Source organism: Eptatretus burgeri, chromosome 3, assembly GCF_056783735.1.
Source record: "Eptatretus burgeri isolate ZD-2024b chromosome 3, Ebu_testis_v1, whole genome shotgun sequence".
Classification (NCBI taxonomy): domain Eukaryota; kingdom Metazoa; phylum Chordata; class Myxini; order Myxiniformes; family Myxinidae; genus Eptatretus; species Eptatretus burgeri.
In genome coordinates, this window is record NC_140963.1 from 123,811,760 (window position 1) to 123,830,602 (window position 18,843).

The window sequence follows — 18,843 nt, forward strand, 5'->3', positions numbered from 1 at the left end:
GAAGAGAACAGTGGAGCACTCTCCTGATGTCCAATGGATGCAAGTCCTGCGCATGCGCACACCAAAGCATCACAGACCCAGAGGCATCAGCCCTGCTCCTCATGTGAAAAGACAGAGGTATATGGTCACCATTGGTGAAACATCAAATGGAGCCACCGATCTGGATTTCGGGCTTATTTACCATTGTCGGGACAGCATACCGAATAAACATCTAGCCAACGATGACAAGTAGTCGTTTAAACATCAATCGTACTGCTTCGCTTTAGTGGTGAACATCAGCCATGGATTATGTCTCACACAGTAAAACCGCATAATCCATAAAGAACAACAGTCTGTCTGCCACTAAGACAATTGTTCACTGGGATTGGAAACCAAGAGACCAGAAGGCACGTGGTGCAATCGGCATAGAAACATGCCATCTGGTCTCTTGGTTTGCATTAGCAGTGAACAATTATCTGAGTGGCAGACAGACTGTCATTCTTTGTGGAGTATGTAGGTTTACTGTGCAAGACATAATCCATGGCTGATGCTCACCATTCTTCTCTTCTTCTTCTTCTTCTTCTTCTTCTTCTTGCGTATGGCAGCTTGGATGCTGGGTAGCTATAATTTTGTTGGGGTGCAACTATGACGTTGTTGCTGTGCCCCTCTACCAGTACACTGATACTCATTTTGCCGACCTCAGAAGGATGACCAGCTGAGTCAACCCCACCTCATGTTAATTCAGCAGCCAACAGGGCTCAAACTCAGGACCGTAAGATTCCAAGCCAACACCAGGCTTGATATATCTATATGTATGTGTGTGTTTTATATCCACAGCCGAAACTTGCTTGTACATACAGCAATTGATAGGAACTCAACACCTCTCATCCACGGATATTTCTTGTATTTCCTGTACAGTATTTCTGTGAGTCTGATTTGCATTCAGGAACAGAACAATAAAAATTATGAACCATTTTTAAATTGCCACTTTCGTCTCAATGCTAAAAATGATGTTTAAAAGATGACAGATTTCACGCTATCAAGGCAACAGCAAGTTAAAAGTGCCCAGCAAGCAGAACCGAGTCACTGTGAACACATACACACTGCGCATGCATAATGGCTGCGTTTGGCATTCATACATCATCGAGAAAGTTCCGTATTATCACGTCCTCATTTGAGCAACCGAGAAGTAAATCGGGCTACAGCACACAATCAAATTTTGAAAAGGAGGATCATGAGTTGATAACCTTATTCAGAAATCCCATTTAATGAAAGATCAGTGTCAGATTCAAAATAGCCAGCCATGAACACCAAACTGAATTTGAAAGATTACTTTGGTGTGCTTATATCACTTCCTATTGCTCAAAAAAACTTTGTATGTTGGCTTTATTAACCATGTCACCCAACTGACATATTACTCCAGACGATTGTGAAATTAAACCGAAAAATCTTTGCCGTTTCGACATTAGTTTGATGGACAGCAAGATAGCTCAATGTTCGTGTCGTTCCAGGTTGTGGATGTAAAAGATGCCACTGTATTTTCACAGACTGGGCCTTTGTGTCAGTTGTCTAGTAATCAAACACTATATGTACAAGTCATGCAGAGTCAACCACCTTGCATCGTGTTTATCCTTTAAGATCCATAACCACCGCAATGGCCTTAAAAGCCTCAATGAAGATAGACCCTCAAATGGGAAATCACATTTGTTTGTTTAAATGTCTCCAGTTCAATCCCTTGTGTGCTTACATGTTGAGTAAAGAAAGCCAGAGGTGTGGATTAGCACATATAAACACGGTCCACCATAGAATTTGAATTAGGAAGATGAAAGACTAACATCATGACCCCAAATTCCCAAGTGGAACGCCACTTTAATTACCACCATTAATTTTTCTAAGTTCTATTTATGACAACATTGGCCAGGGCTCATGATATTCACTCGACAATATCTCACCCATTAGAACATACCAAGGGACAGGGCTTAATAAATGTAAAATGTATTGTACCTACAAAGCATCATCGGGTGAGTTAAATAAATCCAAAGCCGAAACAAAATGAAGAACTAGCCTTGCTGTGAAGGGAAGTGTCAACATGCATCAGTGGGCCGGTAGAAGAATGTACAAAACTAGAAGGGCACTCAGTAGAGCGCATACCTCCACCACACAATGTCTGATCCACGAGAACACAATGGGCCCAATACATTTTGAAATATAGTGCTGTATATCGTTTTTGGCTCTATCTCTCAATGGTGAAGAATCACTTAAAAAAAAAAAATTCTCGTATCCAGATCCAGATCTTCAACAAAATCGAATAAATTCGTCCTCGTCATACACCCAACCTGTCCACCAAGTTTCATCCGAATCCATCGAAAACTTTTTAAGATATCCTGGACACAACGAAACAGACAGACAGACAGGGGTGAAAACGTAACCTCTTTCAACCTTCGGTGGTGGAGGTAATAAACAAGATGTCGATTGAGGAATGCTAACCGCCGTGTGAACCAAGGAGAAGCTGAGGTTTCAGGTGTTAACCCTTCGTCAGAGCAAAAGATAGGATCGATCCTTCGTCTTTTGTTCACAATATTTCTCTTTTGCTTTGACAAACGGTTAACACTGGAAACAAGTGTTTCTCCTTGCTTCCAACGGTGGTGAACATACCTCAATCAACATCCTGTTGATGTCACCCAGCCTAAAGCCGAAACATAACGAGAGCGAATTTGATGATGCGCCATTGCAAATCCCCACGCTTCCCACCGAAAGCAAAATTGAAAGATTGCATAAAGTTCCTCCAGGAATGACCCAATATATCAAATTTTGAGTTTAACAAAAAACTAAAAATAAAAAAATTCTTGTTTTGACCCCTGTGGTCCGATGTTCTCACCATCTGGGGCATGAACCAGGGGTCAAATCCCCAAAATCATAACCGATTTTATGCGTCCCCCAATGTTGATTGCATGTACAAAGTTCATTTTTAAAATGTTTAAAAATGTGCTCGCAATTGCATTTTTTGATCATTCCCATTTAGACCCTGACTCAGGACCTGGAGTGAAAACTTATACTGCACTTGCACTTTCTTGCCATGTGGTGATCATAACTACCAAGTTTGGTGAATTTCTGCACAACCGTTTAGGAGGAGGTCGCATGATGGACGGACGCACAGACAAACAGACAGACGGAGCCGATAACAAGATCTCCCCGTTTTTTTTTTTTTAAAAAACGTGTGAATAATTTCAGGTAAAGAAGAGTACAATCAGAAAGAGAACATGATGTAAAATGAAGTGTGCTGAAGCATCACAAAAGTGTGTTCACAACTTCCTGTCTATTGACCTAGATGTGTCCTATTTGTTTGTGCAAGGAAAATTCACAGGAAAAAAGTAACAACAACAAAAATGGGGACAGCACAATAAGTGCAGCATGAATGAGATTCTTTTACTGGCAAATATAACACAGAAGAAGATGGATAAATTAATTGAAGTTCACATCGGAGCATTAGCAAGTGGCTAAAACCACAACGGGTGTGTTCGAGACAGCCAGTTCGGAACAAAGGTCCTTGAATTGTAAAATTCCCTTGACATTTCAGATTGAATTGATGAGGATAAAGTCTTCCATAGATTAAAGAACGTCTATTTATTATGTTCACCAGGGAGGGAGGTAGTGCTGAATATGAGGGTTTAAAATTTGCTGGAGAGAGAGAGAGAGAGAGAGAGAGAGAGAGAGAGAGAGAGAGAGAGAGAGAGAGAGAGAGAGAGAGAGAGAGAGAGAGAGAGAGATGTAGTGGAGAGAGAGGTAGTGGAGAGAGAGATAGGTAGTAGAGAGAGAGAGAGGTAGTAGAGAGAGAGGTAGTGGAGAGAGAGAGGTAGTAGAGAGAGAGAGAGGGAGGTAGTAGAGAGAGAGAGGTAGTAGACAGAGAGAGAGGTAGGAGAGAGAGAGAGAGAGAGAGAGAGAGAGAGAGAGAGAGAGAGAGAGAGGTAGTAGAGAGAGAGAGAGAGAGAGAGTAGAGAGAGAGAGAGAGAGAGAGAGAGAGAGATAGATGTAGTGGAGAGAGAGGTAGTGGAGAGAGAGGTAGTGGAGAGAGAGGTAGTGGAGAGAGAGATAGGTAGTAGAGAGAGAGGTAGTGGAGAGAGATAGGTAGTAGAGAGAGAGAGGTAGTAGAGAGAGAGAGGTAGTGAGAGAGAGAGAGGTAGTAGAGAGAGAGAGAGAGAGAGAGAGAGAGAGAGGTAGTAGAGAGGTAGTAGAGAGGTAGTAGAGAGAGAGAGAGAGAGGGAGGTAGTAGAGAGAGAGAGAGAGAGGTAGTAGAGAGAGAGAGGGAGAAGAGAGAGAGAGTGGAGAGAGAGGTAGTGGAGAGAGGTAGTGGAGAGAGAGGTAGTGAGAGAGAGAGAGAGAGAGAGGTAGTAGAGAGAGGTAGTAGAGAGAGAGGTAGTAGAGAGGTAGTAGAGAGAGAGAGAGAGAGGGAGGTAGTAGAGAGAGAGAGAGAGAGGTAGTAGAGAGAGAGAGGTAGTAGAGAGAGAGGTAGTAGAGAGGTAGTAGAGAGAGAGAGAGAGAGAGAGAGAGAGAGAGAGAGGTAGTAGAGAGAGAGAGAGGTAGTAGAGAGAGAGAGAGGTAGTAGAGAGAGAGAGAGGTAGTAGAGAGAGAGAGAGGTAGTAGAGAGAGAGGTAGTGGAGAGAGATAGGTAGTAGAGAGAGAGAGAGGTAGTAGAGAGAGAGGTAGTGGAGAGAGAGGTAGTAGAGGAGAGAGAGAGGTAGTAGACGACAGAGGTAGAGGAGTATAGAGAGAGGGATAGAGAGAGGGATAGAGAGAGGTAGAGAGGTAGAGAGAGAGAGAGGTAGTAGAGAGAGAGGTAGTAGAGAGAGGTAGAGAGAGAGGTAGAGAGAGGTAGGTAGAGAGGTAGGTAGTAGAGAGAGAGGTAGGTAGAGAGGTAGAGAGAGGTAGGTAGAGAGGTAGAGAGAGGTAGGTAGAGAGGTAGAGAGAGGTAGGTAGAGAGGTAGAGAGAGGTAGGTAGAGAGGTAGAGAGAGGTAGGTAGAGAGGTAGAGAGAGGTGTAGAGAGAGGTGTAGAGAGAGGTGTAGAGAGAGGTGTAGAGAGAAGTGTAGAGAGAGGTGTAGAGAGAGGTGTAGAGAGAGGTGTAGAGAGAGGTGTAGAGAGAGGGGTAGAGAGAGGTAGAGAGAGGTAGAGAGAGGTAGAGAGAGGTAGAGAGAGGTAGAGAGAGGTAGAGAGAGGTAGAGAGAGGTAGAGAGAGAGAGAGAGAGAGAGAGAGAGAGAGAGAGAGAGAGAGAGAGAGAGAGAGAGAGAGAGAGAGAGAGAGAGAGAGAGAGAGAGAGAGAGAGAGAGAGAGAGAGAGAGAGAGAGAGAGAGAGAGACTAGAGTAGAGGAATTCAGGCAGTGAATGCACCGAGCACAGCAACATTTATCAGATGTGAAAGACTATTTTGATTGCAGTGTGGTGTATGTACTGTGTAATGCTGTGCAGTGCTATACAAGAGGATAAATGCGGTACTGTGTGGCTGTTTGCTCTGGTGTTGTCCTGTGTCAACCTTTAGGATGACACACGAGCTGCGTTGAACAAGTAAAACATTCAGAAGTCTCCACCATGCTTCAAACCAAATTAAGGTTATTTTAATGACATCAAATTATAGATCTTGAAGGTCCATTAAAATCAAAGTATAACAAGAAAAAGAGCAATCAGAGATTACAGACCCTCACCAGGACTTGTTTTGTGTGGTGCGTTGTGTGGTGTGTTGTGTAGTTTTGTGTGGTGTATTTTGTGTGGTGTATTTTGTGTGGTGTTTGTGTACTAGTGTGTTACGTAATTAATGAGACATAATTACAACTGCCACTTTATAAATTCTGGCAGTGATGACTGGTTCAGCCATTTCGGAGAAGAATATTTTTGAAGGTTAAAAAAAAACAAAAAAAAAACAATATGGCTGCCGAATCACGTGACGGATGCCGTCATCAAAAAAAATGTGTCGACCATTTCATCCCGAGATGACCCTCAAAAATGTTCATTCTGATCGGATGTGGCGTTCTACATATGCAATTATGACGTCATATCAAAGGCACCTGTGATGTCATAAAAAAAAATCACCCTCATTCCCCATGAGGAGTACTTGCTACGTACCAAGTTAAGTTTTTTTCTTGGTGCGGTTTCAGAGATACAGAGGTTCAATTTTTTTTTCTTCTGTTTTTCCAATATGGCTGCCACATCATGTGACCCATGGCATCATAATTATCATTAAACCATTCTACATGAGTGGCCACACCAATAGTGAAAATTTCGTTTCAATCCAACAAGCGGTTGTGGAGAAAAACACGAAAGTTCAGCGCGGACAAACAGACAGACAAACGGACCCAAATGCAATAGCCTCCTCCTTCGGCGAGGGTCATAAAAACAAGCACAATCCTCAAGGCCTGACGGGTGTGAGGATGCGCTTCACCTTGAGTGCATTTCTGTGGCTGAGAGCTCAACAGCAAACAAAGGTTTGACGAGCTCTTTCAACATCTTAGCCCAGGAAACGTGACTGCTCCAGGCTTGGCACTTGAGTGAAAATTTTCCATTGAAAATAATAAAAGCATCAATGAGATGCCACATGCAACCAGCTTCCTAAAAAAAATTAAAAAAAAACACACACTTCGAGCCATGAAACATAATACTGGCACACTTTGGGTTATGGAAAATGCTCAAAAGGTTTCCTATCTGGAGACCCAGCTTCACTGTGTTCCTACGAGCAGATTATATGAGAAGCTGCATTCCACAATAAGTGGACATCTTTAAAATGTAGAAAGCTACAAGATGAGTCTGGGTAAGTGTTTTGGAGTTAAAATTGCTACAGGTACTGATTGTCGAGATCGCTATACATTGGCATATTCTGCATAACATCTTGATCTCCATTTCCATTGAACTCATTTATTTTACCGTGTTCAGTTTTTGCGTAGAGTAAAGTCGCATGAAATTACCAGTCCATTACAACTACGAACAAGGAGCTGATACTCGAGGTACCCCCACCTCATGGGTGGTATGAGGAATCGATCTGTGCAATATGAAAGCTAAATCTTGAACGGTTTTTGAAATATCGCGAACACAAGCCGAGTTACCGAGAGGGGTGCCGCGGCAATATAATTCAGCCAACCACCAACTGTGCTCGAATCTGGTTGACATAAAGTCATGAGGAATAGATACCTACAATATGAAAGCGAAATATGGAACGGTTTTTGAAATGTTGCGTACACAAAAGTACATGGACGGACGATCGGTCAGTCGGACGTAGCTCATTATAATGTCCGCCGTCTCCGACCTCATCGGAGGGGCGAGGTACAAAAAAATACAGGATCGCTACACACACAAGCAGGAGCTCCGACAAAAGAGATAAAAATATATCTTCTATTTGAAATTGTCGAAAACGGTTGGTCGACAAAAACAGGACAATTTGAATTTCGGAATACAATCCATGTTGGTCGGTATTCAAATGAGGAAGAGTTCACTGTGATTAGGTGTTCATGCTCTTCCAACAGCTCCGTGGAGGAAACAACTCGATGTTTGTGGTTTCAAATTAACAAATGTATTGCCAAAATAAATTGGGAACTCGGAGGTTCTCGGATGATCATGTTATAAATACACAGCCCAACCAGGGAGCTGCGCTGGAATCGGCTATCGATCTGTGAAAAGACAAACAATGTTGGTGCAAACAATGTTGGCGCGTCTGTTAAATAATAATTAATTATCGTTTAAATGGAAAATAAGTTGACTTGCCAAAATGAACACTCGCTGGAAAGCACGATGCCGTTGGAATTGGTGTATTTGTGGAATTATTTTTATTTTAATGATTCCATATAAATGGAGTCGATTAATTTGCAATAATTCCAATGTAGATTTAGTTGATTTTCGATTCATTAAACATCATTGTTGTGATGCAACACCTCATGGGGGACGTCAGGGTGCCCATGATTGGGAATAAACGTTTCCCGAGCTCAGAAATTTAGCCTGAACAGGTTTCTGCTGAACCACCCCTAAACTGGTGTTGGAATTTAGAATTCACCCAGTGCACCGGCACACAATGGCCTAAACTTTTTGAAAGTTAGGGGGAAGGGAGTCTTTGATGCTCACAATAACTATTGGCGGGCTGGACAACTGGCATAATGTCCCATCCAAAAGAAGGTACGCACTCAACTCTCTGCCGAAATAACCAGGATGACAACTTGTAGCCGTGTCAGGTACAGAATCCACATTAAACAGCTCAAAGGCAAATACGCTACCGATGGCTACCCTGGTCGGCCCAATTTCTCATTAACCCATTTAAATCTAGTTCCATTTTCCTGACGTTATTCCATTTGCAAAACATTACATCCATGGATTCCCGCGAGATTTCGTTCAACAGTGGTTAGTGGATTCAGCGCTCCTTAAGGCAAAAGTGATGTTATCACCGTTTTCACCACTTGGCGTCATGATTTCATGTAGGTCTCCGTTTCACCTCAAGAAACCCACCCACGTGTGGAGATAGCAGCCAACAACCCCAACTTGCACACACACACACACACACACACACACACACACACACACACACACACACACACACACACACGGAGGTGGATATTTTGAGACCTGGTCAGGATCCGTTCCACCTTCTGAAACTCACATATGGAGTTGCCAACCAATGACACACACAAACAATCAAGGAGTATTTCATAATCACAGTATAATATTAGAATGAAAAAACAAAAAATCAGTGAAATTCAAGAAATTCATGTTTCTTTAAATGTCCGAGGGGCTTTCCAACAATTCACATTCATATTATCTGTGAAGAAAACAAAAGGCAATAGGTTAGGGACATCCGTATGCTGCTCACCAAATTAAACACCGTAGTTGTATTTTTTTACGGTGATCTCATGCTCACTGAAGACCTTGACATATCACAAGCAGGACGACGTCATTAAGAGACATCAACGTACATTTCCATGAATTACAAGGATATTAGCACCAAATGGATAAATCAGCACTCGTTGTGGGATTTGAACCTGGGATCCCCTATCTTCATGAGCTACGTCCTTAGTTGGGAACACCAAATTGGCCAACCTGACTGTTTCTTGCATAAAATGTCCTGCCAGAGCTGCAGGGCCAGAATAACATTGTTCTCTTATCTTTTACACACTTCTCGGCTTTGCAGTGTTTGGCCATCCATTATGTTGGTCCCTTTCCTGGAATAAAGGAAATGTGGAATGGCCTCACGTGATCATAGTGGGTCGTCCTTGTCACAACGTATCATGACCTTGATGCCATGGCCTTGATGTGTGGTCTCAAATGCCTGCAGAGAATCTTCCAGCGAAAAGCGATGAGTCACCAGTGACCGGACATTCAGCCGACCCGATGCCACCAAGGAGATGGCCACGGGCCACCTGCGTAGGAGAAAGAACCGATTAGGCAATGAAAAGTAATGATTTTTCTCTCAATGAAAAAAAAAATGCAATCTTAATTAATATTTCTAATCCTAATTGACGGCGTGAGTTTTATTTCCGCTCGAAGACTTGAATCCGAGCTAGTGGCCAAACGAACGGTGATGGGAATCAAATTTGAACCGGTCGCATGCCCTGTCCGTTATGGCAGTTTCACGTGGGCTTCAAAATCTGCACAATTTGTGATCATGAGCCAAGTCGTGTCCTCACTGACGGTTCATTTGGTTGTGTGGTCCATGTGTGTTCCCGTTGGTATCAATGTGTGATCCATATTGCTCTCAGTCCATCCCAGATGCGATGGAGCATGACCGCCGTTCAACTGTTCCGCCTAACAAACAAGATTTGTCATTTTGAAGAGTAAATTATGTTTTAAATTGTTGAGTATGTTGTTATTCATGACGTTGTTGTTTTTTATTTATTATCCAAAGCAAACCAAGACGATAAAACAGTGGTACGCACGTGTTACAATAGCGGAAGATTCCTTTGATGTCGACTTCACGGCTGGAGGCATTTACGATGGGAATGTTGACCATGGGTGAACCAAGTCCCACAAGAGCAACAGTGCCTCCAGAGCGTGTTGCCTAGACCAGGTGGGATCACACATCCGACATATGTTGAAGATGTCATAAAAAAAAAAAACAGGAAAAAAATATCAGGTGAGCTTAATCTGACTTTTAATGTGCAGACATCAAAACTTCAATTCATACAAATTGTTTTAAAAGTACATCTCAGTGGAACTGCATTGAATTGTGTGGACCAGTGTGGAGGAAAGGTGTGAAGGGATTCTTTGTCTTCCTGTTTTTAAAGGTTGCAATTATTCCCAATTTGTGGGGTTGGTCGGGAAGAACGATTGTGACAAAAGTCTTTCTAGAACCTGCTGATTCAAACCCGAGAGAAACAGCTCAATGGCGAGTACGCGCACCTCAAGACTACCCTGCCAGCTCATAAAGGGTGAGGTGATCGAAAATTGAGAAAACAAAAGCAAGGACGACTAATTGAGGAGAACAAGGAGTGGGAAGTGAGATGGATCATATGAGGCTGGTGTGATGTGGGAATGGAGGGAAAAAAAAAATTCAACCCTTTTTTGCTGATGTAATTCTTTGCTCGTATGCAGGATATGGCTGTGGGGTAACATCGTTGGCTGAGGGTGCGGATGTGCCCTCTGCTGGTTAGGACAGGAATTTGGAATTTGTTCATGGTGTCAGCGGTAGTTTGCCGACTCTTTGTGAAGGACACCATGGGATATTTAACATCCAACAACTAATGCCAGCCAATGGGACGCCCAGGTTAACATTGATCCGAGAGTCGGCGCACACGTTGATGAATCAACCTGCTTATGAAACACCGGGACAGCAGTCTATAGCTGGGTCGGGATTCAAACCCAGGATAGACAGCTTAGAAACTAATGTGCATATCTCTCGTACATTCTTCCAGCCCTGTATATGGAATGTAGGTGCAGCTTCCATGTAATTGGAATAAAATTTTTGTTTCTTCACAAATTCCTTCATCCACTCTGGCTTTCTAATCTGCAAACCGAGATTTCGTGACACGATTGATGTCAATGTGCTGTGAAAAATAACCCGAGATATCAACATTCAAATGAGGACCTGCTCAGAGGATCATCAGTCTGTGTGATTTTTTTGGTTTGCCGACAAAGGCTTAAGGCAGAAACATCATTGTCAAACACTGATATGATTGTGAACTGGTGATAATCTACATGACCATTGCTCACTCACTTCCTTTTGGGTAGTGGTCCGTGGTAATGCCCCAAGAAAACCACTCGTCAGTACATAATTTGTGCAGAAGCAAGTGGCATGTCACCGCTGTGAGCTGGAGTTCTACTTTGATATTACAATCAATGGAATTTCTTTTGACATATTTTTCATGTATTTTTTGGGGGTCTTCCCATATCATAATTAAGTCTTCTCTGATAGGATAGGGGGAGGCTTGTACTTCTTGTAGGGTTTGTTTGTACAATTAGTGGCCACAATTTTTAATGGAACCCCAGAGCTTCTTAGACCCCAAGGAGTACGAAACCACCATTTCGGTCTTTTTCTTTTTCTGCCACTGCCAATGTCCGAGCTGTATCTCAGAGCCGACTGGGACTTTCAGAATGAAACTTTGGATTAATAATGGGAATACAAAGTATGCAGGGTTGATATTTTTTTAACCTTCACCTAATTTTAAAGTCATCACCTAATTATGGACAATTTAACATTTTCCACCATACAGTAACTTGACTATGGTTGTCCAATCAGCATGAAATTACCCTGAACAGATAGGCTAGAGTAAGGCTTATTTATGTTTAAAATTATACCCCTCCAGGTTAAAAGTCAAGGTCAAATGGCGGTCTGAAAAAAAAAAAACACCTTTTTTTTATCCATCGCTCAATGTTACCAATGCAGAATCTCAAAGATTGCTTGGCCTTCCAAGATGATCTTGCATCATAATAATTTACCTGCACTGCAGTTGTGCACCTGATATTTGATTAGTCTTCTTGACCTACCTTTTTTGGATTGTGACCTAACCAGCTGCAAGCCCATTGTAACAATGCCGCGAGAAGAAAAGGGGGAGAAAATCAAGCCTTTTATTCTTGTGCCGATTGAAAAGCTCAAAAATAAAAAAACCTCATATTTCATAACAGCAAAGTTAACGCAGATTATACTGTTTTCAAATTGGTACCTCATTTCATTTTACACAATAAAAGTAATGATCATGAGGTCAAATTGGTACCTGAGTTCATTTTACACAATTAAAGTATTGATTATGGCGTCAAATTGGTACCTTGGTTAATTTTACACAATAAAAGTATCGATTCTCAGTTCAAATTGGTACCTTAGTTCATTTTACATCATTAAAGTATCGAACCTCAGTTAAAATTGGTACCATAGTTCATTGTACACAATTAAAGTATCGATCCTCAGTTCAAATTGGTTCGTTCATTAATTTTACACAATTAAAGTATCGACACTCAGTTCAAATTGGTTCCTTAATTAATTTTACACAATTAAAGTATCGATACTCAGTTCAAATTGGTTCCTTAATTAATTTTACATAATTAAAGTATCGATACTCAGTTCCAATGGGTTCCTTAGTTCATTTTACACGATTAAAGTATCGATTCTTCGTTCAAATTGGTACCTCAGTTCATTTTACAGAATTAAAGTATCGATACTCAGTTCAAATGGGTTCCTTAGTTCGTTTTACACAATTAAAGTCCTGATCATGAGGTCAAATTGGTTACGTTAGTTAATTGTACACAATTAAAGTTTCGAGACTCAGTCCCAATGGGTTCCTTAGTTCATTTTACACAAAGTATTGATCCTCAGTTCAAATTGGTACCTTTGTTCATTTTACACAATTAAAGTATCGATACTCAGTTCCAATGGGTTCCTTAGTTCATTTTACACAATTAAAGTATCGATACTCAGTTCCAATGGGTACCTTAGTTCATTTTACACAATCAAAGTATCGATCCTCAGTTCAAATTGGTACCGTAGTTCATTTTACACAATTAAAGTTTCGATACTCAGTTCAAATTGGTGCCTTTGTTCATTTTACAAAATTAAAGTATCGATACTCAGTTCAAATTGGTACCTTAGTTCATTTTACACAATTAACGTATCGATCCTCATTTCAAATTGGTACCTGAGTTCATTGTACACAATTAAAGTATCGATACCTAGTTCAAATTGGTACCTTAGTTCATTTTACACAATTAACGTATCGATCCTCATTTCAAATTGGTACCTGAGTTCATTTTACACAATTAAAGTGTCGATACTCAGTTCAAATTGGTACCTTAGCTCATTTTACACAATTAAAATATCGATACTCAGTTCAAATTGGTACCTTAGTTCATTTTACACAATTAAAGTATCGATCCTCAGTTCAAATTGGTACCTTAGTTCATTTTACACAATTAAAGTATCGATCCTCAGTTCAAATTGGTACCTTAGTTCATTTTACACAATTAAAGTATCGATACTCAGTTCGAATTGGATTACAAAATTTCCCTACACACCCCGTCCTCGACCCTCATCCCCCTCCTAGATAGCTTCAATAATTTTCCTCCGAATTTCATAATGTTGACTTTTATGGATAGATTGTAGATGGGGACACATTTGATCAATTTACACTCTATCCCTAAATGTCGAAGGTCAAGGTCATATGGCGGTCCGAAAAGAATATGGCTATCATTGGATCATATGGCACTGGAGGAGACTTAGCCTTCACGATCGCTTTGTGTTCACAGGTATGTCATTTTATCTGCCTTTGTCCTGTGATTAAGATCAAAAAGTCAAATAACCACGAAGTACCTACGGTGTTAGAAATGTACTTTTTGGAAAATGTTAGGACATGTAGATCCCCCGTCCCCTCTCGTAACATCCCAGACTGACTGTGCAGTTTCTCAATATTGAAAGGTTAAACCTTTAAAATATGTATAAAAACCACACAAATAATTGGATTAAAGGACAACTAGGTTATTTAAGGAGAACAAAGTAGAAGGAATGCTCCCCAAAATAATTTGGTGACGTCAACACTGGAGATGCAGAGGTAAGGGCGATGTGTCAGAACATGTGATGATGAGCACAAAACTGTCTTTAATAATACAAACCGACCAGGTACTATACATTGCCAAGAGAGTATTTCCTTTCCCAGCAAAGTAAACCTGTTCTATGCTCTCCAAGTGGCGATCCTAATCCGATCTCAATCTGCCTGGCTTCATCAATACGTTCATAAAATGATCTTATTCTGCAAATGTGTACATTCTTGTATCTCCAAGATTATAAAAGATAACAGGAAAACTGCTTTCTTAATTACAGCTCTGCAGGACACATGGGCTGGCAGGATAGTTTACAGGTTTGAGCACTCGCCTATAAATACGTCGAGTCTTGGCTCGAGTCTCGACTCAGCTATAAACTGTCAGATTGGCACTTTGCGGGCACACTTGTATCAATGAGAGTGTCGTTACTCAGATGGATGGATAATGACCTGGAGACCTGTGTGCTGGCTTTAGCTGGTGGGTGTTAAAGATGCCACTGTTTGTTCGGCAAGCATTGCCAGCACGCAAAACATATTTCAAATTCCTGCCCCAACCTATGGGGGGGTGGGGGGGCAGGGGGCGGCACAGCTACACCTTGGCAATATAATGTGACCAACGGCGAATGTTGGAATCAAATCCCAGTCCAATGTGCATTTAACAACACCAACATCAACCGGACAAATAATGTCTACATCTGAAAATTTCACCCGGCGTGTCCTCATAAAGGAGCGTGTTGTGCCAATGAAAAAAAAAATGTGCAGCAAAACTATTTTTCATCAAAAGACACTAAATGGAATACAAGTGAGATGTTGTGACAAAATAACCACTGTATCAAAACATACGAGAACATGCCTCTCACATCCACACATGACCGATCCAGATCGCATTATAAATTGCCCCACAGCCCACAGCATCTCACGTAGATGGCAGTCTGGATGCAGGCCTCTGCCCCCGTGCATTCAATGGTGATGTCTGGCATGCCCGAAAGATGCCCAGAAACAATGTCCGCCATTTCCTGGGGAGTTTCCCTTTTGGCCTGCACAGTGATATCGGCTCCCATTTCCTTGGCCGCCAGCAGCCTCTCTGGATACAAGTCTGCACACACGCACTCGGCTTTTCCTTCCATTGCAAAGGTCATCAGTTCTGCATTTTCAAAAAAAAGTCACAGTAAAAGGCAACATTAACTTACTACTAGTTAAATGAGCCTCAAGCTGTGGTCAAAATATTTACAAGCAAACACAAGGGACTTCAGTGCAGAAGGAGGCCATTAGGCCCACCTGGCTTGCCAAGCCTGCACAATCGTACCAACATCTTAGTACGTAAACATCTCAACCACTTCCAGATACCTATCCAAGGAAATTTTAAAACAATCCGCTGACTCTACTACAACTACCCTTATGGGGAGCAATTCCAAGCATTCACCTCCATCTGACTGATAGACCCCTACCTTACTCTCCCCTTGACGATTAAACTGTGACCCCTTGTCTCGACACATTCAGCTGAAAAGTACTTCTGAACATATTCTGTCAATCCAAGTCATGATCTTAAACATCTCCATCACATGTGATCCCTTTTTCATCGTTCTGACCCAACCAAATCACCTTAAATTTCCCAGTGTTTAATTGCAGCCGGCAATCTTTTGCCCAGTCTATTAAAGTATCGAGACCTTCCTGAATTTGATCACCCTCCTCTTTGCTGTCTCCGGTACTTTGCTGATAAATTTGGAAAGCCTACTCCGAAGCCGACTGTCCGAATCATTGAGGTACATTATGAATAATAACTGATCCTGGGGGTACACCACTACTGACATCCTCCAGTTCACGGCCACTCCTTGCTTCCGATCACGAAGCCAGTTTCCAATCCAGTTCACCGCTTTATCATCCACCCCACAAGTCCTCACCTTGCCCAACAGCCTTCTAATGTGGTACCTTGTCAAATACTTGTTGCAATTCTAGATTTACTACACCCACTGCACTTCCCTCGTACATCCAGTCATAAATTGCTTTCATCGCACTCCAATAAATATGTTAAACATGATCTCCATTGATAAATCCGCGCTGACTACTTTCAATTCGTTTGACATTATTCAAATGGTTCTCCAGAATTATTGCTCTAATAATTATTCAAATGGTTCCTCAATTAATGACTCAACAGATTCCATACACCTGAAGTCAAACTAACAGGTCGATGGTTCCCTAATTCTTCTCGGGATCCTTTTTTTAAACAACGGTGTTGAATTTGCTACTCTCCAATCTACTGTCCTAACTCCAATGAGCATATTATCTGGCGATGGAGTTTTATCAACACTTAAGTTTTCTTCGTTGTTTTGCTCCCGTTTCGGATAGGTACACCGTATCCCTGTGTGTCATAAGAGGCGACTCAAAGGGTTGGCGTCAGGAAGGGCATCCGGCCGTAAAACATTGCCTCAAAAAGAGAAACATGATGAGCACAATTATATATGGGAAGGAAGGGTACGGAGCGATGAAGAGGAGCTCAAGTTCTTTGGGTTTTTTTGAATCAAAAAAAATCCACAACTTGTTGTTTTAAAAAAAAATAAAAAAAAAATTATTTTGGGGTGCAGTGTTACCCAGTGAATGAATTTGTTCATTTCCGGATGCAGCATCGCCAAGTGAAGACAGTGGCAATCTCATTGCCACTGCGCAATTATATCTTTTGGCGCAACGGCATCGTTGCCATCTCCATGGCCAGGCCACCTACTCAACTTTCCCAAGGAAGAAGTGAAGTTTCATCACCAAACCGAGTGGGCCATCTACATAATATTATCAATGAAAAATGGAAGGGAGGTGGATTGGTGATAAGCGAGTAAAATTGGAGATGAGGGAGGAGAATTGAGCAGGAAAGTGAGGAGAGGAGGGAAGAGAAGAAGAATCTGACGGATTGAGGTCAACGTTCCGCATGCAAGTCAGAATGCCACCATCAAAATGGTGTTACATCATGATCTTCAGCCACGAATGGCCTGAAATCAATACAAATTCCTCCTAGTCACTCCAGCCAAAGGTTTCTTTATGTACAGCAATTGCACACGGTACATCCTATGGAATAAGAGGCTTGATATTTGAGTGAGTAAACACTTGTCGCATTGCCCTCATGCCTCAGTAGTGTGGGATAGATCCCCATGGCTGCTCAGGGTGGAATTTCGACGACATACGGCGGAATAATGATCTGTCCTGAATGGGTACTTGGCCGCAGTAACATTCACAGCTTGTCACGAGCAGCCATGAACCACCGCCCTCGCTAGCAAGTTGCAGATGCCACCTCGTGGCTTCGTTCGAAGAACACAAGTAAAAACTCGTGCCAGTTGTACACAATTCATCTGTTGACCAAAGTCAGTTAAAATTATGCAACAATCCCTGAAAACAAAGTCAGCTGATCTGAATGTTCTCATCTTTAATTTCCCACGTGACCATTTTCATTATCCCGGTGGTTACAGAGCTGAAACTTTCTGAACTTCGTCAGTGAGTCCTCTGCTATTGGATCGGGTAAATATAATTTAATTTGATACTGTGATGACGTCACCGGTACGGAACGATGGAGTGGGGTATTCTCAATCACAGTTTTGCTTATCTCAAGTCCCAAGGCCACGGTTGAAACTGATACCACTTGAGGTGGCAAATCTTAGTCGTGTCTCTTTTAAGAGCTATATGACTGGATGTTATCCATACGTGAGAATAGTTTGAAATCGATCACTTAAGGATAGCCATGAAACAGTTTCTCAACTGGACCTTCTCATCCCCTTTCTACGCAAAACTTGTGCGACTGCAATATAATCTGGCTGACTATTTATTTAATCAAATTTCGAAAGAGCAGAAGCTTCCCGCACTATTCATTCAAGTCATTCACCAGAGAGAAATATATGCAATAGCTCATTGCCTCAAGTGATGACGTCACAGTAGTAAATTGCTTGTAGTGTATTTCTCCCAAAACTGGTCAACAAAGTGATGATGTCTTCTCACAATGTCGACGTGAACTGGCAATCATGCAACACTGCGATATACTGTCATTAGACAACATCATCGTCTTAATCACCAAGTTCGAGATCTGGTCGGGTGTCGTTGACGTCTGTCTCAACGATCTGGTTTGTGCAGGTTTGCCGACGCATTTGTGTGCATGTTAAACTGTTGCCGATAAATAGGCAGCTCTTGGCATCACAGGAACGGGGGCAATCACATTTCAGGAGCTACAACACTGCTGAGGGTAGAAAGTCATCCGCTGGATCTTGAGATTTTACTCCTCGTCCATATTCCAGCCATAATCTGTGGGCCTGGGCACTTCAGGTATAAACTGGAGAGACCGCTTCGAGGTCCCGGATTTATCGTTTACATGCTAAGTATGCAGAAATAAACAATTCATACATGGGGGGCAGCCATGCAGAATTCAACCCACTTCTCTGGGCACCGAAGTGCTGGTCACCAGCGCTCACGGACCTTCAACATCGTTCCCTTGGAGACATATAGATGGCATGTGAAGGCTTCCATTTTGCAAAGTTGTGGTGAAAGCTGCCACGATTGCCCAAGCTCACTGAGACACAGCCAGTATGCCTCCTCTTTCTTCGTGAGTTTCAGTGCTACTGTCGTTCCTTCACCTACAAAGGTGCCGATTGAATCGTATCCTACCAATAAGTGCTTTACATACCCCAGCACCAAGGTTGCTTGCTACCTTATTCATTTTATTCAATCACGGTTATTCAAAAAGAACACGTTCCATCATCGGTGATGCTGATCCTTCATTTGCGCAGTAAATTGGTCACCCCGCACTTGGTGTCCTGAAAGTCGCTTGACGCATGCCGATAAATTTATTGCACCTCTCTCCCTCCCTTCTCCCCGCGGTATGTGGCAACACCGACTCACTGATGCTCGA

General features: G+C 42.0%; 1 protein-coding gene across 3 annotated transcripts in view; it reads right to left on the reverse strand.

The window, feature by feature from the left end:
- Window positions 1-5,561: 5,561 nt before the first annotated feature.
- SORD (sorbitol dehydrogenase) overlaps window positions 5,562-18,843 on the reverse strand; it is a 70,178-nt gene continuing 56,896 nt past the window's right edge. For all 3 annotated transcript variants that reach the window (XM_085875468.1, XM_085875466.1, XM_085875467.1), the window contains exons 7-10: window positions 14,885-15,060; window positions 9,879-10,000; window positions 9,196-9,362; window positions 5,562-8,764 (exon numbers count right to left, since the gene is read on the reverse strand). In XM_085875468.1, coding sequence (XP_085731594.1) covers window positions 9,200-9,362; window positions 9,879-10,000; window positions 14,885-15,060 — 461 coding nt within the window. In that variant the 3' untranslated portion in view covers window positions 5,562-8,764; window positions 9,196-9,199. The remainder of the gene's footprint in view (window positions 8,765-9,195; window positions 9,363-9,878; window positions 10,001-14,884; window positions 15,061-18,843) is intronic.